General features: G+C 39.5%; 1 protein-coding gene across 5 annotated transcripts in view; it reads right to left on the bottom strand.

The window, feature by feature from the left end:
- cadps2 (Ca++-dependent secretion activator 2) overlaps window positions 1–18960 on the bottom strand; it is a 343471-nt gene that overhangs the window by 71313 nt on the left and 253198 nt on the right. For 3 of the 5 annotated variants that reach the window (XM_041795900.1, XM_041795903.1, XM_041795904.1), the window contains exons 16-19: window positions 18554–18677; window positions 16192–16292; window positions 10771–10779; window positions 5756–5912 (exon numbers count right to left, since the gene is read on the bottom strand). In XM_041795900.1, coding sequence (XP_041651834.1) covers window positions 5756–5912; window positions 10771–10779; window positions 16192–16292; window positions 18554–18677 — 391 coding nt within the window. The remainder of the gene's footprint in view (window positions 1–5755; window positions 5913–10770; window positions 10780–16191; window positions 16293–18553; window positions 18678–18960) is intronic. The other 2 variants (XM_041795901.1, XM_041795905.1) reach the window with 1 other exon arrangement.

The raw sequence follows: 18960 nt of genomic DNA, 5'->3' as shown, positions 1-18960 counted from the left end.
GAGACTCCATGGTCAAGAGGAAGAAAGTTCTTTGGTCTGATGAGACCAAAATGGAGCTTTATGGCCATCAGACAAGACAGCAAATACAGCACATCACCACAAACACACCATCCCCACTGTGGAGCACGGTGGTGGCAGCATCATGCTGTGGGGATGCTCCTCAGCATCCAAAGGTGACTCTACTAAATACTGACTGGAATATTTATGCAGTCACTGATTTTACATTTCATATTTTTATTTAACTGACATTACTTTGCAGAAATCTGTTTTCACTTTGACATTAGAGAGGTTTGTTCTTTGCTTTTTGGGGGTCAAAAAGCCAAATTATATTGACAATGATGGATTTAAAAAATCAATAAAAGTTTAAAACATCCAAGGGGCTGAAAACTTAATAGGGACTGTAAGTGGAAGCTAGAAAAGTAGAAAAAGCAGAAGGGATTTAGCATTACTTATTTCAGTTTTTCTTCAAACTTTAACCATCCTTAGACTACCTCTGGAATCACAGTAATGTCAGAGAGACATCAAAACATTTCTTCAAAAGTTATACCCCTCATGCTGTTGAATTCATACATTTCAAAATGCAAAAATATTTTTCCCTTTTTTTCCAAGACAGAATGACTAGACAACCACTCTATCTTATCCCCCCAATTTTATTTTCTTGCAAGACACCTTCACCTGTCTCTATCAAAGCAATATTATGTCTATTAAACCAACTGATAAATTATTACTCTAGAATGCATTTTATCAGTTTCAACTAGGATATCAGCCAGTATCTGCCCTTATGACCAACAAGAGGCATCTGCTGTGACACATCAATTTAAGGCTGGTACCTCACAGCTGATTCAGACAAGAGATTTATTACTGGGCAAACGATGTGAGTTTCACACCAAGAGAACAAAGTAAAAGCACTGTTGCATCTCTAGTTTTAATGCTTCATTTTTCTTCATCCTCTGATTTTATTATTTTTCATGTTTTACCTTTAGGTCAGAGGGTAGAGCAGCATAACTCGATGCAGCTCTTTTGGATTAAACCGAGTGCACAGGTGTTACTGATACTGTATACCAAACCAAACCCTCCTGGTAGGTCTAGGAGACAGTTAATCAGACAGAGAAGTCCTGAGGGATGATGACAATCCTCAGTGAGGAGAGACACAAAGATAGAGAGAGAAGCCGCTCTCTCCGGGCTTCATTAGTTTTAATTCCTCTCGCTCTGCTCCGCCATGATTAACACTAGCCTTTTCAACCTCTGGAGACCAAAACCAGCCTCCATCAGCACCGCTCGCCTTCACATGCTGACAAGTGAGCATTTAAATAATCTACAGAACAGCAGAGATAATACAGTCGTAATAAAGTCATGTCATCAGAGGTCGTCGGAGCGGTGTCACTGCAGAACATTTCATGAATTTCAAACTAAAAAATGCTTTGAATGCTCCGAGAGAGCAGCACGGAAATTAAAAAGTGACCCTCCAAATGTTTTTCACTTCACCTTGTCACCTGAGAGTGTGATTCCTGCGTTAAATTCCTCCCTCTCACTTTGAAATAATTACAAAAAAAGTGATGGCCTCCTTTTGTGCTGACAGTTTAAACTACGATTTCTCCTCGTCTGCATTTCGGCTCCGTCGACAGCCTCATTACACCCCAGTTTAAGTTGACTCATGTTGTGACACTTGGAATAATTACGCCACTAACACAGGAAGGTAATTAGGAAAAAATAGAAAAGATTTGTGCCACAGAAAAAGGAGATTTGTGGATTCTGCACATAATGAAATGCTGAGTTTTTGTTCCCAACTGTGCCCTTGGGCTGTCTGTCTCTCTGCCTGCCTGTCTGTTACTGTATTCGAGGTTCTTTGGCATCAGACATGTTAAATAACGCCTCGCTCCTCGCCAAATCTCCCCTGGCTGCCGGACAAAACCAGAAAAGCTGAAGGAGAGAGGAAACAATGAAAGGAGACTCTATCCTGCAGTCTGGTTTAAAAAAATCACCAGTGGGAGTGTTTTTTATCACGGAGGGAAATACAAGAACCATCTAAAATACAGCAGGAAAACTCAGAAGTCTGCATTCACATGAAACAAACATTTATTTCTCTGTTTTATGAGTTAGCCTCTGTGTGGCTAAGTGAACAGTTACCTGACAAAGTAAGATGTGCAGTTTAGTGAACTGACAGTACTATTGCAGGGGTGTAGCTAGGGATTTTGGGCCCCCAGAGAGAAAATTACACAGGGCCCCCCTTATCAGGCTAGTTAAGGAACAAATTAATGTATTTTTAAATCATAATTTCCCCATTTGTGAGCAATATTTTTAACATGGTTAAATTGAATTTACTTGCATTATTTTGCAGCACTAGACTACACCATTTCGACATTCTAAGGGAGGATTAGGGCCCCCCAGTATTGTATTTTACTCTATTTGATACAAATAACAGTCTGCTGACTGATTAATTTAGTCACAATTGATTCAATAATGACACTCACTGCAAAGAAAAAAGCCTAAAAACTAGTGCTGTCAATTCATTGAAAAAATTAATCAAGTTAATCACATCACTATGATGTGATTAATCATGGTAATTTTGAGATTTTTAGATGTTCTAATAATCAAGTGTTTATTTTCATTATTTTAACTTTATGTACAGCACTTTGAAATAGCATTTTACAAAAAATATTTTTGTCATTTTTATTATCTTTAACATTAAAACTACTACCGTTTACTTGTATTTTTGGTTGAGATAAATTACTGCAAGTATGGTGTTTAAATTAAGAAATATTAAACAAACTAGAGTTTTTAAACTTATTTGTGGTTTGTAAATCAGAGTGTCTTAATTCACTGAGCAATAATATTTATAAACTGCAGTAGAGCCCAGCAGACAAACACATCAGGTAGAAAATAACTTGTGCTGCTCCACTTTAGTTGCTGTTTTAGCTGTCATACAGTTCACGGATTCTTGTGACAGTACTTCTCGTAGGTGGTCTGTGGTACGGGTCATCAGAGGCGACCTGGATGATGTCTTGAAGCCCCTTGTTGTCGGCGATGTCGATGGTCTGCAGTCTCCGGCGATCCATTAGCAATTGCATTAATCAGCTTAGATGTTGTCGTTTTGGGGACAAATCTAGGTCTGCTCGACTGGGCCAGTGCAATGTGGGAATTCGGGCTGAGCCATCAAGTCCCTGTATGACCAAAGTGAGAGCTGTGTCTGCATCCTAGGCACCGAGCCGGACATTCCTGGTGCAGCCAAGGGGAGGAGGTTTTTCAATTAGGTGAGCTCAGAATTTCACCTCTGCTTTTTGCAGATGATGTGCTTCTGTTGGCTTCTTCAGCCAAGGAACTCCAGCATGCACCAGGGCGGTTTTTAGCTGAGTGCAAGGCTGTTGGGATGAGGGCACCTCCAAGTCTGAGGCCATTGCTCCCTCCAGTTTGTAAGGGTGTCTTGCCTCAAGCAAAGGAGTTCAAGAATCACACATTCTGTTCACCAGTGAAGATAGAATGAGCCATGAGATTGACGGGTGGAGCAGCATCATCAGTGCTGCAGACATTGAACCGTACCATCGAGGTGAGGGGAACTGAGTGAAAAGTCACACTCTCAATTTACTTGTGGATTTATGTTCCAACCTTCACCTATGGTCATGGATTCTGAGTAATTAAGGAGCTGTCAGAATGAGAATTCATCAGGAGGGAGCCTTAAAGATAGGGTGAGGAGCTTGGACGCCCGGATGGAGCTTGAAGTAAAGCCATGGCTCAGCCAGTTCAAGTGGTTCTAAAATCTAAACGGGATGCCTCCTGATTGCCTCCCTGTGGAGGGCACGTCCAACTAGGAGGGGACCCAGGTAGAACCAGGACTTGCTGATGGTATTATACATCTTATTTGGCCTGGGAAAACTTCAAAATCAAACAGGAAGAGTTGGGAGATGGATGTCTGGCCACCTTAATTGCTTGCCGCAATGGCCCAGCCCCAGATGAGTGGAAGAAAATGGATGAAACTATTACAACAAAAGTTTGGTAAACTTTAGAAAATGATAAATCTCAACTGTCACGCTTCGCCACAACTTATCTCCAATTATCACACCTGCTGCAGAGAAGAAAAGCATGCTGCTGCAAACTTGAGTGTCCTCTCCACAGAGTAAATACAGAGGCGTGAAGAAGCCGAGGTGATGACGTGGTGCTAACGTCCTCTGCCGGTACCTGCTGACAGGTAGACAGGTCAGCTGACCCTCCGGCCTCGTCTCTTCTGTTAATTACCTCTCTGCAGGAGCGGGGGAGGCGCTGTTAACCTCGTCTCCTAACGAGCTTTGTTTTCTCTATTCAGTCATCAGTGTTAATGAGCATTATTAAAGGTACGAACAGGGGCTGCTTTCTGCAAAAAACATGAAGTTTAAGAGGCATGAAATAAAAGTAAGATGGAGAGGGCTGCAAAGTTAGTTCCAGATGATTCTTGTATTTTTTATATTTCTGTTTTGATGTTCTAATTTGTTGTAAAAATCCAGTTGATTTTCCTTTTTTTAAATGTAATTTGTCAAAAACTCAAATCAACGTATTTGCATTTAACCTCAACTTTCCACCCTATGATCTCTCTGTCATTATAGAGAACAATAAATAAGTCCAGCTCAGTGCAAATTGTATGAAAGTTAAAAAAGTAGTCTAAATTTTTTTACAGATGTATTTTAAATAGATAGGTTGACTCCAGATGCTGAGGCCTAACACACTAGATAAAAAGAACAAAGATAAACCGTATTCTATGAGCTATATGGAGTAGTAAGCATTAAAATGAATTTTTCTTGTTTTAACCTTTTCTTGTAAAGTGACCTTGAGTACTTTGAAAGGCGCCTATAAATAAAATGCATTATTATTATTATTAAAATAGGTGACCAGGACACAACAGCAGCAAATTCAGAAATACAGGAATACAACAGGTATGGCAGGAACAATACACAATAGCAACATTAAGCATTTCCAAAAATGCAAAAATTACATACAAAAGTACCCAAAATTCATCAGCAGCATCATAAGCTACCAAGATTTAGTAACTACAATATTAAGTGACCAAGATACAATAGCGGCATTATGAATTCAATACAGCTTTCAAAGTTATGAATGCATGAACTTGAACTCATTTTAATGCCACTATTTTTTTGTTGCACTAGACACACACAAGTTCTGTATGACCCTCGACCCATCCCATAGTTTGCAAGATCAGGAAGTGTTGCCATAGTGATGCAGTAGAAGCAAGCGGAAGCCATAAAAGACAGAGACTTCAGAATGGCAAATTCAGCTTTAAAAGGAACCCTGCATGATCAGACAAGTTTATCTTGTTGGATAGATTTCTGTATCTCTCATATGAATATTGAACTAAAAAACAATCTAGGTATCTTCATTTTAAGTAGACAACTCATTAACATTTAAAGCTACAGAAGCAGAAACAGCTCGTTCTGAGCAGGGATGAAACAGAGAGGTTTTTAGACATGCAAAAACTCAAACGTGAGTGTTTTCGAAGGAACAAACTTCACAGGCATGTTTGGGGGACCTTGTATAAATTATTAGTTTGGAAAAGCGTGCTTTATGAATTGAACGCCGCTAATACAGTCATATTTCATATTCTATCATATTATATCCTAAAAATAGAAATGACAGACTGTAAAATGGTGTGATGAAATTTTTATACGAAACAGGAAAAAGTACTGACCCTCAGCTCCAGCTGATTGTAGGTTTGCACCAACACTGACTAATGACTAAATGTGTTGATGAAGAAAAAAACAAAGACACTCACGGTCAGTCCTCAGGAAGTTGTTGTGGAGCTGGAATAAAGGGAAGCTGTCCCATGAGTCCACAGGCTGGACCTGCAGAGCGCCGTCCATGTCGGCTTTGTACAGGGACAGAAACGTCTCGGCGTGTTCGGCCATCAGATCGGGCCACCATGAGAAAGCCTGAGAGACACAGAGGCATCAGGGAATGTCAGAGGAAGTCAACTAGAAGTCCATACTCTTTTACTGGACTGGGCAGTTTTAAGTTTTGATTAAATGTTACCCACTTCAACCTTGGTGTTACCAGACATTAAAAGAGATAAATATAGAAAGATTCAGGAGGCGCAGTCAAAATTATGATGTGTGGATTGGTATCAGATAAGTTAAGAAAAGTTTTCACTCCTGCTCATGACAGTCTGTTGTTCAGTAGGAATATGTGATCTCTGGAGGTCGTGTGTGAAGCCTGACATTTGGTTTCATGGCTCATCCTCAGCCACCAGGGGCAAAAATGACAAACTAGTTAGTCAGCTGTCCTGTTTCCTCTCCCTACTGGGCGTTCTGAGTTATTTCAGTAGGAGTTTCTTTGGGACGTAGTTTTTAAACAAAAACACTGAAATCTTAATTTCTAGGTCTGAAAGCTCATGGCTTTATGATTCTGTTTAAATCGTCCTTAAAGACAAACAACCACAACAGTAGAAAATATTTCTCATTATTAAACCCTTTTAAAATCTTTAATGTCCAACCCTAATTCCAATGAATGTCAGCCAACAGATGCAGGTCTATCAGGGTGTCCCTATTTCTAGAGCAGTGATACTGTCTTTTTCCTATTTTTAGGCCAATTTGCAACTTCTTTTGCCACTTTTATCCCATTTTGCCCTCTTTTTTTGCAACTGTTCATTCAAATAAGCTACCTTTTGCCATTAAGTACCACTTGTTTCCTTTGTTCCAAAATTGTTGCCTCTTCTTTTTGCTACTTTTTCCCCATTTTGCTCATTTCACCATTATTTTGCCACTTTTTGCCCATTTAAGCTTCCTTTTGCCGTTACATACCACTTATTTCCTACTTTTTTGCCCATTTTTGCCAATCTTGACTGCTTTTTGCCCATTTTTGCCACTTTTCACCCATTTTTTAGCCACGTTTTTGCCACTTTTGGACCATTTTTTGCCACCCATTACAAATTTTTTTGTCACTTCTCACCCACTTTTGTGACTTTCTGACAATTTTCCCACTTTTTCTCCCCATCTTTGCCACTTTTCACCCATTTAAGCTATCTTTTGCCATTTAATACCCCTTTTTTCCTATATTTTAGGCCATTTTGCAACTTTTTTGCCACTTTCCAACGATTTTTGCCACTTTTATCCCATTTTTGCCCATTTTTTACCTTTTGCCATTAAATACCACATTTTCTTTATTCCCAAATTGTTGCCTCTTCTTTTTGCCACTTTCTTCCCATTTTGTCCTTTTTCACCATTATTTTGCCACTTTTTGCCCAAGTAAGCTTCCTTTTGTTATTACATACCACTTATTTCCTATATTTTGCCCATTTTAGTCATTTTTTACTTATTTTTTAGCCATGTTTTTGCCACGTTTGAACTATTTTTTGCTACCCATGACTATTTTTTTTGTCACTTCTTACCCATTTTTGCTACTTTCTGACAATTTTTCCACTTTTTCTCCCCATTTTTGCCCCCTTTCATCCATTTTTGCTGCTTTTTGACCACTTTTGCCACCTTTAACTTGTATATATGGCTACATGAAGCCGTTTTGCCACTTTTCACCACTTAGATTGTGGCTCTTGCAAAGGTATTTTTCAACAATTTTGCTCTTTAGTTGAGCAGGGTTGAGTAACACTTTTCTACTGTATAAATATTTATGTCTTATCCTGCTAAAAGTGGCAGAAATCTGAATAAAAGGAGGCAGCTGTGACTGTTAGATGCTTTTAATCTGAAAGGGAATGTATAACAGGCGCAGCAGAACAGTGGCTGCAGTCAGAGGTCTGTCTCTCCAGGCAATAGACGCTAAAGAAGAAAAAGTACAACCAGCCTTGACTTACGCGCTGCTGCACTGAGGTTAGCGTTTGTTTAATATGAGAGAAGAAAAGGCAGAGATGTGTTAGAGAAATGACACAGTCGACACTCTCGCTCATGGCCTTCAGGATGACTCGTCCTTTCAAACATGCCTTTTCAGTTTCTTGATCCTGATAATCAACCCGAAGACACCTGAGCTCCAACACTCTTTCTTCTGTTTTGTTTTTTAGACGAGTATTTCAGTCACCGCTGATTGTAAATAACCTGTTGTCACTCCATCAAGAGAAACAAAGAGGAGACAAGGGAGCAAAGGTAAATGAAGGAAAAGAGGAGTCAAACCAGAGACGTGAGGCAAAGAAAAGATGTTCATTAGAGGAAAGTTTCAAGCAGAAAAACAAGAGTGAAAAAATAAAGAAACAAGGGAAAAAGAAAAATCTGAAAGGAGGAAAAATAAGAGCACAAAAAAAGAGAAAATGAAAAATGTGATAGAATAGCACGGCGGCATCGGGGTTAGCACTGTTACTTCCTGGTCTTCTCACGGGCAAGGCCTTTCTGTGTGGAGTTTGCATGTGTAGGTTCTCTCAAGGTACTCCGGTTTCCTCCCACCACCAAAGACATGCTCATTAGGTTCATTGGTGACTCTAAATCGGTCATAGGTGTGAGTGTGATCGTGTTGTTTGTTGTCAGCCCTGTAATTGACAAGCGACCAGTCCAGGGTGTATCCCGCCTCTAACCCAATGGCATAGGCTCCTGCCCCCCACAACCCTGAACCGGATAAGTGGAAAAGAAGATGGATGGATGGACAAAAAGGAAGGGCTGGAGGAAGTAGAAACAGAGACCTAAAATGGGAGATGGTGAGTCAAAGAAAGATGGAAAGAAGGAGTAATTAAAGGATTAAAGATTTTTGCAGTAAAATATCTATTGAAAAGAATCATAAAAATATTTATTAGTAGAGTTCTTACATTATCGTTCACTAGAGCCCTGCACAGCAGGGGTTTCTTAATTCCACTCCAGAACAATCCCACTGGATTTCTGACCATTACTGTCTACTCCCACCCGCAACCACTGTGTCAAATCCTCTCCACATCCCGCACAGATTCTAATAATCCATGTAAAATATTCAGAATAACAGGCATGCATTTAAGTAAAGGAAGGGTAATAATAATAATGTGTTCACTTGAGCACCGCCTGGATTAAGTTTCCTCTTTGAATGAAGGAAACCCTACGAAAAGAGCCACATCCTCGTCATGCATGATGGTGTCACACATAGATGAAGGAGCAGCTGGGAGCCTCAGACTGATTTGACTTGGTAATAGCAATGTCAAAGTAATATTTACTGGCCTTATGTACACATTATTTAAGCCATACAGAGGTGGAATTGTTCCCCGATCTCTGGAAAGTTTGTGCGTCATAAAAACTGCAGTGCCTTTCCATCAGTTCTCATAGACTGTAGGCTAATCTTTACTCTTTTAACCCCATGCTGTTACCATCCTCATCATTAGTACTTAATGCAATAAGGCCAATTTGCATGGAAAGAGGTGGTTTTCTCAAAATAACTGCATAATTGCTCAGCGTCTCCATGCACCAGTGCATGTTTGCGATGGTTGGCCTACGACACAGTAAAGGCAGCATTAAAGCTGTGCCCTTTGACTTATTTACAAAGTTTTAGAGCATGCACTTTATTGTGGAGCTTTAACAAAGAATCACATCGTTTGGATGCATGGTGACAGACACATTCGCACATGATTTCACAGCATCAGAAACTACAAAGGAAAAATAGCAGCAAATGAACCGTGATTTCTAACACCACGTGTGATAAGAGCACAAAGAATTGCTCTAAAGAGAGCTTACTTTAAGCAGGGATTGTGGAGCAAATACTTTTCCTTGTGGGCTTTTTTCAACAAAGTCCAGTTGTTTTCCAGCTCGGTCAGTTTCACTGTCAGTTATAAGAAAATCCCGAGTCATGGGCACAGTGTAGTTTCTATCTTTAAGAGTATTTAAGAGTGAAGGCTGTCTCCTCTTTGGCACTGTGGCAGAATGAGCTTGTTATACAGGGGCAGTGATGTAATGGCATGTAATGGGGGATAGGGACGGGGCAAAATGGAACCAAAAGATGCAACAAATTTGTTTTTTATGGAAAATATGTACATATTTATGATGTTTTCATGGCACCAGTTTCAAACCAGAACACCAAAGAAGTCTTCTGAGAGAGAACAAGGACAATTGGAGTAATGATATGGCGTGCAAATCCAGACAGACACACTGACGCTGCAAACTAAAGTAGTAGGATATTTTCAACTGTCCGAAAGGCAGAAAAATCCTTATTTTTGTAACTGTAACAGGATGTGTGATCTTATACTAGCTGTCATGACAGAGCTGCTGCTACAGACAGGACCTGTCCATCATCGTCATGACGACAGTGGATGTTAGGTTAAAGACTGCTACAGAAGGAAGACTGCACTGCAGTTGAAAGCTGCCGTTATGTTGCTGTATCTCATTTATGTTTTGTGCTGATGGCTGCTGGAAATCATAAAATATTTCTTTACTAACCCTGCATTTAAACAGGAAAGACCTCATCAAGATTAAAAATTTCTTTTACTGAAGATGAACATTTAAAGGGTGCAAAAATGTTGTAGATTTCTGGTTTTGTGCTTCAAATGTCAGCAGAAGAGATTCATATAAAAACATGCAAAAATGTTTCGCTTGTTCACCAGTTTCCCTATCCCATTTCACTTTGACTTTCTTCTGTTTTCAGTGTTGCTTATTTATTCCCTTCCTCACTGACAGGCTAATGTAACAAAAATTACACATCAAACATCATGTAACAGATGCAGAGAGGCTATTTCCTGTCTGTCTATAGTAATCACATCAAATGGCAGACATGATGTCTGATTCTGATTCTAGCTTTCTTTCTAATCACTTATGACTCATGGAGAACAGACACAGAGCAGAAAAACAGTCACAACATGGCAAAAATACATGCAACAGTTAACTCATATAGCTGTAAACTCACCTCTCTCCCCTTCCCATGAGGCAATGCAAAAACAGGAAATAAAGAACAGTCAGAGAAATAAGAACAAGTTTAAGGCCTCTGCTTTGGATCCCATGAAACTGTTAAAACCCTGTCCAGAGTCTGATACTGGAAGACTGAATTTGCTTTCAAGGGAAGTTTTGTTTAATTTAAAGGGTCATTCCAGTGTTTTAAAACTGGGTCTTGATTTTATAAACATATACAGATGAGGACAAAATTATTAGCACCCCTAAGAAAAGTATTTCCCAAGTGCTGTTATACAGAGCTGAGAATTTTTAACACAGCTTTTCCAAACATCCCAGTTTTATTTTGGATGCAAACATTATTTTACTTTGCACACAGAAACAAAATGATTCTATGTAATTCTATGTATCTATGTAATGCTCAAAGCTGTAAAATCAAGTTAAATTGAGAGTTATCTTCACATTTACACAGTCTAAAAACTTCAGTAAGGGTTTGAGCTGTCACCACAGAAAGCATCATAGCAAAAAACAAAGAAATCAGTTTGAAAGTTAGGAAGATAAAGATTACAGAGACTCGGGGAAAAAAAACTTGCAAGAGATGTGTCTGAAGACCCAGGAACTGAAGTCTGCTGAGGACAACCTGGAGGAAGATTCTGATCCTGGAAGCATGTCCTCAGGTCAGATGAGACCAAACTAGAGTTGTTTGGTCAGAGAGATGTTGGTGATGTTTGGAGAAAGAAGGGAGAGGTTAACCCAAAGATCACCATCCCCACAGAGAAACACAGCAGTGGGAGGATTTACTGTGGGAATGCTTCAGTGAGTCTGGAACTGGAAATCTGGTAAAGGTGGAAGGAATCATGAAAACGGAATGATATGTGAAGATTTAGAAAGAAAACTTCACCCAAAGCTCCTGGTGAAGAACTACCTCCAGAAGACCAAAGTGAACCTTATTGACAGGCCTGACCAAAGCCCTGACTTGAAAATCTTTGGGATGAACTGAAGACCAAGGTCCATGTCTATATAAAATGTACGCATACGCCTTTTAAAAGCATGGTTTAAAATTTAACCAACCCTAAAAGATAAAATATAAATAGAATAAGTTAATTTTTTTGCAAAAAAGGTGAACAAAAATTTGACAATTAAAAAGAATTAAGATTATGAAGTCAGAAATTTACAGGGAACAAATCTTTAATTCAAGATTAAAAAAAAAAAAAAAAATCAGAAATTTGCAGGAAAAATATTTCCACATTTGAAAAGTCGAAATTTTGACGTCAAGTTTTAAAATCGAATAATTTACAATAGTGTAAATTGAAAAAAATACAAGAAACAAAACTGAAAACAGTGGTCGGATTTTTGACTTGAAAATCTCACAAATTTTGAAGTAAAAAATAAATAGAAAAATAAATAAATATATATTTATTAGAAAATATAATATAATTTCATTTTTCTTGAAAATTAACAGTTCCTCTTTATCATTTTTTTTAACTACAGCGGTACTAATGCACCGTTATAATAATGGATAGTTCAAATATAGATGTGGGAACCACTGATTTTCCTGCAATTTCCTCATAGGATGACTGCGCCGAGTACCAAAGTGCCGCGGGTTTGGTCCGACCTAAGGCGAGCAACCTCGCCCACTGGAAGCGAGTCTAGAGTGGCGCACAGCCCAGCTCAGCAGGAAGAGATCACAGGAGAACTGCGAGTTCATGCAGGAATAGTGCAGTGCTTAACAAATTTATTAGACCACCTGTCATATTTGTCTCAGAGACCATCCAGCATCATGAAGTGCTTTAATGTGGACTCTTTCATTTTCAGTGAGCTCTCAACGTTTTACCATTCTGAACAGGAATGAGGAATTTCAAACTGAGTTCACCTTTTTATACCCAAATTTGAGCCGGCTCACTGGGCTTCTCTGAGAAGTCAGAAATGAATCAAGCATAACATTCAACCACTAAAATGAATTTTTCTGTTCAGAAATGCAAGTAAATAACTATAATTTGACATATTAATCAAGAAATAATAATGTACTTTAATATTTTTACAGTTTTTTTGTAAATCAGTAAATTTAAAAATTCATGGATAACAATAATAATTCTATTTTAGCATTAAAAATATCATTTTGGTTAAATAGCTCCTACATATTGGTGTATTAACCATTGCAGAAACATAAAAATTGATTTTGGTAATTACCAATGCTGTTAATTTAGGGTAGCTGTGGCATAAACCTTACTTTGGTTAGGGTTAGGGTGGTCTAATAAATGTGTTAAGCACTGTATGTCAACAGTGGACTATCTACCTTTTGGGGTTAATTTATCATCCTTTCTGGTATAAGTCCATGATATTATTGCTTCTGCCATTGGGTGAGTACATTAGGAAGTTAAAAAGTTGATGTTTGCTTTAAGGATGTGTAGTTTTACACAAAATTCTTTAGCTAAGTATCACCAAAAGTTAACTTTTCCTCATCAATGGCGCCGTTGTAGCTCTGTGACCCACTGACCTCTCAGTGACCCTTTGTTGCAGGGTGAGACATTATGTTGATATAGTGATGATTTACGATTGGGAGTCCGTACATTGTGTTGTATTTTAAAAGAATTGGATATTCTAGGCTTGTGGTTTCCTCTTCTGGAGCTTTCTGATCGATGGGTTATTGATGCAGTTTGGCAGAGGCCATCACTGAAAACAGACCTGCAGCGTATCTCGAACGAAGCGGAGCAACATGTCGGTCCAGGCACGTACCGCAGCCAGTCTGGAGCACCGGCTGTTGAAATGCTCTGATAGACCAGAAAGGGAGCAATTTGCTCCACAGTACGATTCGCCAGCGGTTCACTGCGTGTTTGCTGTATGTGGAAATTGGAGGTTAAACCCTAGTAGAAATAATATTGTTTCCATGTGCAAAGTAAAATAATGTTAGCATCTGAAATAAACTAGGATGTTTGTAAAAGCTGAGTTCAAAATGTCTTGCGCTGTTCAACAGGACTTGTGAAAACTAAAAATTTCATAGGGGGGTTATAATTTCGTCCTGATCAGTAGACCTGACATCTTTGTGAGTCTCTTGCATCAATTTTGGTTATGATTGGCACAATAAAAATTAAGACTGATTGATTAGTTGATTGCAAAGATGGTGACATACCCTAATGTACTGAGGAGCTAAGCATCCCTGAAACTCTGACTCTAAAAAGGACTCTAAGTGTAACAGTTAAACTTCTTCATAGTCTTAATTTGTTGGAGCCAAAGGGAAGTACTTTAAAAATTCAAACACTGGTTCATGAGTCTTGTTTGAGTGGCATTATCATTTTAACCCAGTGTAAACAGAAATTAAACTAAATGAAATGAAATAAAATGAAAATTTGGCATCTTTGTCATGCAGTTCTGACAAAAACATCTAAAATCTGACTGCAACTGTAAATGAGTAAACAACTATACATCCAGCTAAATCTAAGCTGTGACAGATGGTGGCATTGCTCTGTCAAAGAGCCGTTAATTTGCAGAGAACGCCTCGTTTGGAGCCTCGGAGCAGAGACTGAGCGGTCGTCATGGCAGGAGCGGAGCGCGGCGTGTTATAAATAACTCAGAAACAGATGCCTGAGCGCCACGCGGCCACTTAGGAGCTGATCACACCGACGCGTCTCAACACCTATGATTGATCAGTTTTACACCGTGGCATAGACACTCGGCGTGCATATGGGCCGTGGGCGTGGGTTGTTTTCATCGTTCCCCCGCCGCAGATGTTAATGCAGCCGTGTCATTCACCACTTTAGTGTGAGCGCTGCCAACAGAGGCAGAGGAGGAAAATGGGCAGTGCTGCAAAAAGGGATCAAGAATGTTAATGAAATGATCAAGTCACTCAAGGAGTCCCTGCTGCTGTCACTCAGACGCAGAAAAAGAGTCAGAGTCAAACTGTTCTTTGAATAAATCTAGCAAAAACAGAGGAAGGCTGACTCTGTCAGTCAAAAGTTTCTGTAGGATTTCTCTGAAAAAGGTTAATTTAATGGGTTAATTATTGTTTTTACAGTGTGATTTCTTAGAATTAGAGATTCATGAAGAAAAATACATATTTGAGTTAAAAGCTGCACTGAGGTGATTCTTCTCGGTTTGTTTCAGTAAATTGATGTTCATTTATAGAGAACATAAATGATGTCAGCTTTCCTAAACACCATTTTGTTATTAAAGGGATCAAACAGGCTGCATGGGGTTGCAGTGGCTAGTGCTGTTGCCTCACACGTGGCAGAGCTTTTCCAACCATCGGAGTTTTATTTCAGAGGCTCCCATTATTTTACTCTGCACACAGAAACTTTTTTTTTTCATAAAAATCAAAAACTGCCAGTGTCTGAATGATGATCCCCCTGATGCTAACAGTCAGTTATGTCTCCTTTTTCCTGGATAACAGCCTGCTGTCGCTTGTTGTCATCTCCTGAGGAATCCCAGCCCATTCTTCTTTGGCCAATCAACTCAAGCTCCTCCAGATTGGATGATCTTCTGGCATGGAACTACGTCTTTGGTTCAGCTCACAGATTTTCACTGGGATTCAAGTCAGGGCTTTGCTCAGGCCAGTCAATAAGGTTCTCTTTGGTCTTCTGGAGGCAGTTCTTCACCAGGAGACACAGATTTGGGAATTTTTGCTGCTGACTGCTTGAGGTTTTCTTTCTAAATCTTCACATATCTTTCTTTCTTCATGATTCCTTCCACTTTTATTAGATTCCAGTCCATACATTTTAACGTAATCCTCCCACCACCCTGTTTCATTGTAGGGGCGGTGTTCTATGGGTTATACTCCTCTACCTTCTCTCTCCAAACATCACCAACCTCCCTATAACCAAACAACTCTAGTTTGGTCTCATCTGACCAAAAGACACACTTCCAGGATCAGTCTTTCTCCAGGTTGACCTAAGCACACTCTAGTCTGGCTAGAAGGCATCTGTTCTGCAGAGGTGGAGCCTTTAGGACTATTTGCACAGGACTAGTACTACCTGTGGACCTCTGGTAATTTGGGAAATACCCCCTGATGTCAGTGTTTGTTGTGGTGCATTCATTAAGGATAAGCGAAGTCTGTAATATACTCTGATTTACTGACTCTTCTGAAGGAAAAACACAGAGGTGCTGCAGCACAGCATCAATGACAATGCAATATACATTTTTATTTTAAGTTCTTTACAAAAATGCAGTGTAGTGTTCACTGTGTTTTGCAGGTGAAGTTTCCTCCGTGATGCTTACCTGAGTTAACAATTGATATCATTGGCCAAAGTGGTCTTTTTTTTTTCCATTTTTATACTGTTGGACGCTGCCAATGTTCAATAAGCCAGTGATCGATACCCGATCAGAAATGATCAAAAAACCTGACCTAAATTTGCAAAAATCTGCAAAACTTTCCACTTTGTCATGATGAGTTACTGAGTGTACATTAATCCTGTCCTGGATATCTGTTTGATGATTAATGAAATACCTCAGAGTGATGTTCCTCGTTCTGCTGCAGGACTTCGATGCACAGCTCTCCCAGTCGCATCATGTCTTCCAGACGCTTCTCAGGTGCAGCCTGAGCATCCACTGAAGACCCCAGCACCGTGGGAGACAAACAGAAGATGAATAAAAGACTAAAAAGTTAAATCACATAAAATTCAAAAATGACTACACTTCCCATAAACCTTAGCAAACTCTCTGGGTCTAATGAAACTGCTGATGTCCCAGCCTTTTTATGTTTTAGACTAAAAGAGGATGAGGAAGAAGAGAAGCAGCCTCTTTTAAGGAGTTAAGTAGCTCCATTGTGGACACAGTGGTCTACAAAACCTCCTGGAAATGGTGTGTGGATGAAGGTCGTTCTCGTTAGAGTGGTATTTCAAAAAAAAAAAAAAGGAAAACGGTTCATTTACTGAGGATTTCATGCTCTTTTAGAGCAGGAAGTTAGGGTGACTTTGATTTATCAAGGTCTTGGTTCTGATTTGAAAATAGTCAGACATAATTTTAAACCGGACACTAGGGGTGTAAAGATTTACCAGCTCTGGATAATGAAGGGCCTGTAAAGCTGATTATTCTTACAAATCTTACTGACGTATGGTGAGCGTATTTCTTCACTTCCTCTTTGTGCGGCTGCTGTTTTCTTCTTTTTCAGAGCATCAACCAAGCTACAGTTACATTTTTTTCTCTTTGTCCTATTACAAAAAGAAAACTGCTGCTAGGTCAGTAGGTAGGTAGGTAGGTAGGTAGTAAGGCTGGTAAGTAGGTTGTTAGGTAGGTAGGTAGGTCGGTAGGTCAGTAGGTCAGTGGGTATGTTGGTAGGTAGGTCGATAGGAAGGTAGGTAGGTAGGCTGGTAGGTAGGTTGTTAGGTCAGTAGGTCAGTCAGACAGTGGGTAGGTCAGTAGGTGGGTCTATAGGTAGTAATTGGGTAGGTAGGTTGTTAGGTAGGTTGGTCGGTCGGACGGTGGTAGGTCGGTAGGTAGGTCAATAGGCAGGTAGGTAGGCTGGTAGGTAGGTTGTTAGGTAGGTAGGCTGGTAGGTAGGTTGTTGGGTCGGAAGGTCGGTCGGACAGTGGGTAAGTCGGTAGACATATGATTTCAATATGGACCAAACAAACATGTAACTACTTTGTGAGTTTTTTAGTACACACAGGTCTGTGTGTTTTCATAGTATGGTTTCTAGATGTATAAAGGGTGAAGGAATGCTGACTACAAATGGTCAGAAGTATAACATATGTAAGGGTGTGGGCAGCTTTACATGACGTAAGATCATTTCACACACCTGATTAGTGCAAAATACGCATATGAGGTGAGGGAGCCTTTTTACAGTCTTTCAGTTACAGTGAAAAGGATTCATCACTTCTACATCTTCGTACAGTCCATAGATTAAATTCGTCATTAGTATGGTAATAGGTTAATTGGTGCAAATATGCATACGTGATGAGGCATTTCACCACAGTAACTTACGCTACAGTCAGTAGAATACTTAGTGCTAATGTGCATATGAGATGAGTGAGATGTATTCCTGATAATACAGAAGTCGGCGGGCATAGTGAGGTGTAGTCCTGGGGCCAGAGCAGGCTTGAAATCACAATCAGCTTTAGTGGCCAAGTACGCTTACCCAACAAGGACTTTGACTCTGGTTTGCTCTCCTCTCACAGGAATTACACATTATTTACTAACACACACTTGCACAGTATCACAATTATAATTTAGACATGTGCATGCTTTTGTTGGAATTATTCCTAGTGTGGTTAATTGGGCCACTCCAGCTTTGTGCTTCCAGATGTCTTAATTTCCTGTTCATCTGGCCCATTGAAAATAGACATAGATAGTGTGTATCTTAAGCTGAGAAGGGTGTTTTCTGGTTGAAAAAAAGGCTTTTATTTTGAAATAAGTTAGCTCGTTTATTTTATTTACAGGATATAATTAGCTCTATTCTGTGTAAAAATCGAAAGTATTTCTGTACCTTTAAATACATAAGATATTAAAAAAAATAAAATGGGACTTTGGTTTAGAATAATGACTTTAGTGTGTCTTGTGGCCCTCTATGGCAGCAGTAACCTTCACATGAGTTTTTTGACATCTGCTGCATTTGTGCATGAATTTGATCTGATCCACATGGTCACTGAGGGTTTTGTGTCTCTTTGTCACAGATACATTGGCATTATGGAAAAAAAGGCCCTGTCTGCACTCAAACCAAGGATGTTGTGGTAATTCACAGCCCTGACCCCTGCTCTCTGCCTTTGTGTTTAATAATTTTGCAATTAACTTATGTGCAAATTAAAAGTACAAATAAAAAGGAGAATTGGTGGGTAATTACTGAAACAATGACTACAATTTTAAGCTCTCACCTTTGATCTGAGCATACTCCATCAGCTGGCTGTAGTTGATTTTTGCTGCTTTTTCCAGACACTTCTGCACCATTTTCTTCATCTCCTCTGGAGGGACGGGTGTTGTAATGTCCTTCATCAAAACCTGCAACAAATGTCAAAGAACCACCTACATTACAACAGAAAACACTTATTAACAAGGCTAGAATTTCACTTATCACCCTTAAACAGGAGTTCCCTGTGTGCTGCTGCTACCTCAGATGTGTCACGTATTTATAAAGATTTTTTCTGGCTGTTGTGCTTTTATTATAGAGGAGGACAGCTGATAGAGTTGGAGACAGAGATATGGGAGTTGGTTAAGTGCCAGAGGTTGAGGTCAAACCCAGTTCTTCCTGTTTAGCTTGTGTCGCAGTCACATGATCCCAATA

The sequence above is a fragment of the Cheilinus undulatus genome, linkage group 9 (assembly GCF_018320785.1).
Source record: "Cheilinus undulatus linkage group 9, ASM1832078v1, whole genome shotgun sequence".
NCBI lineage: Eukaryota > Metazoa > Chordata > Actinopteri > Labriformes > Labridae > Cheilinus > Cheilinus undulatus.
The sequence above is the reverse complement of the archived record's forward strand: the minus strand, read 5'-3'. Positions and strand labels throughout refer to the sequence as shown.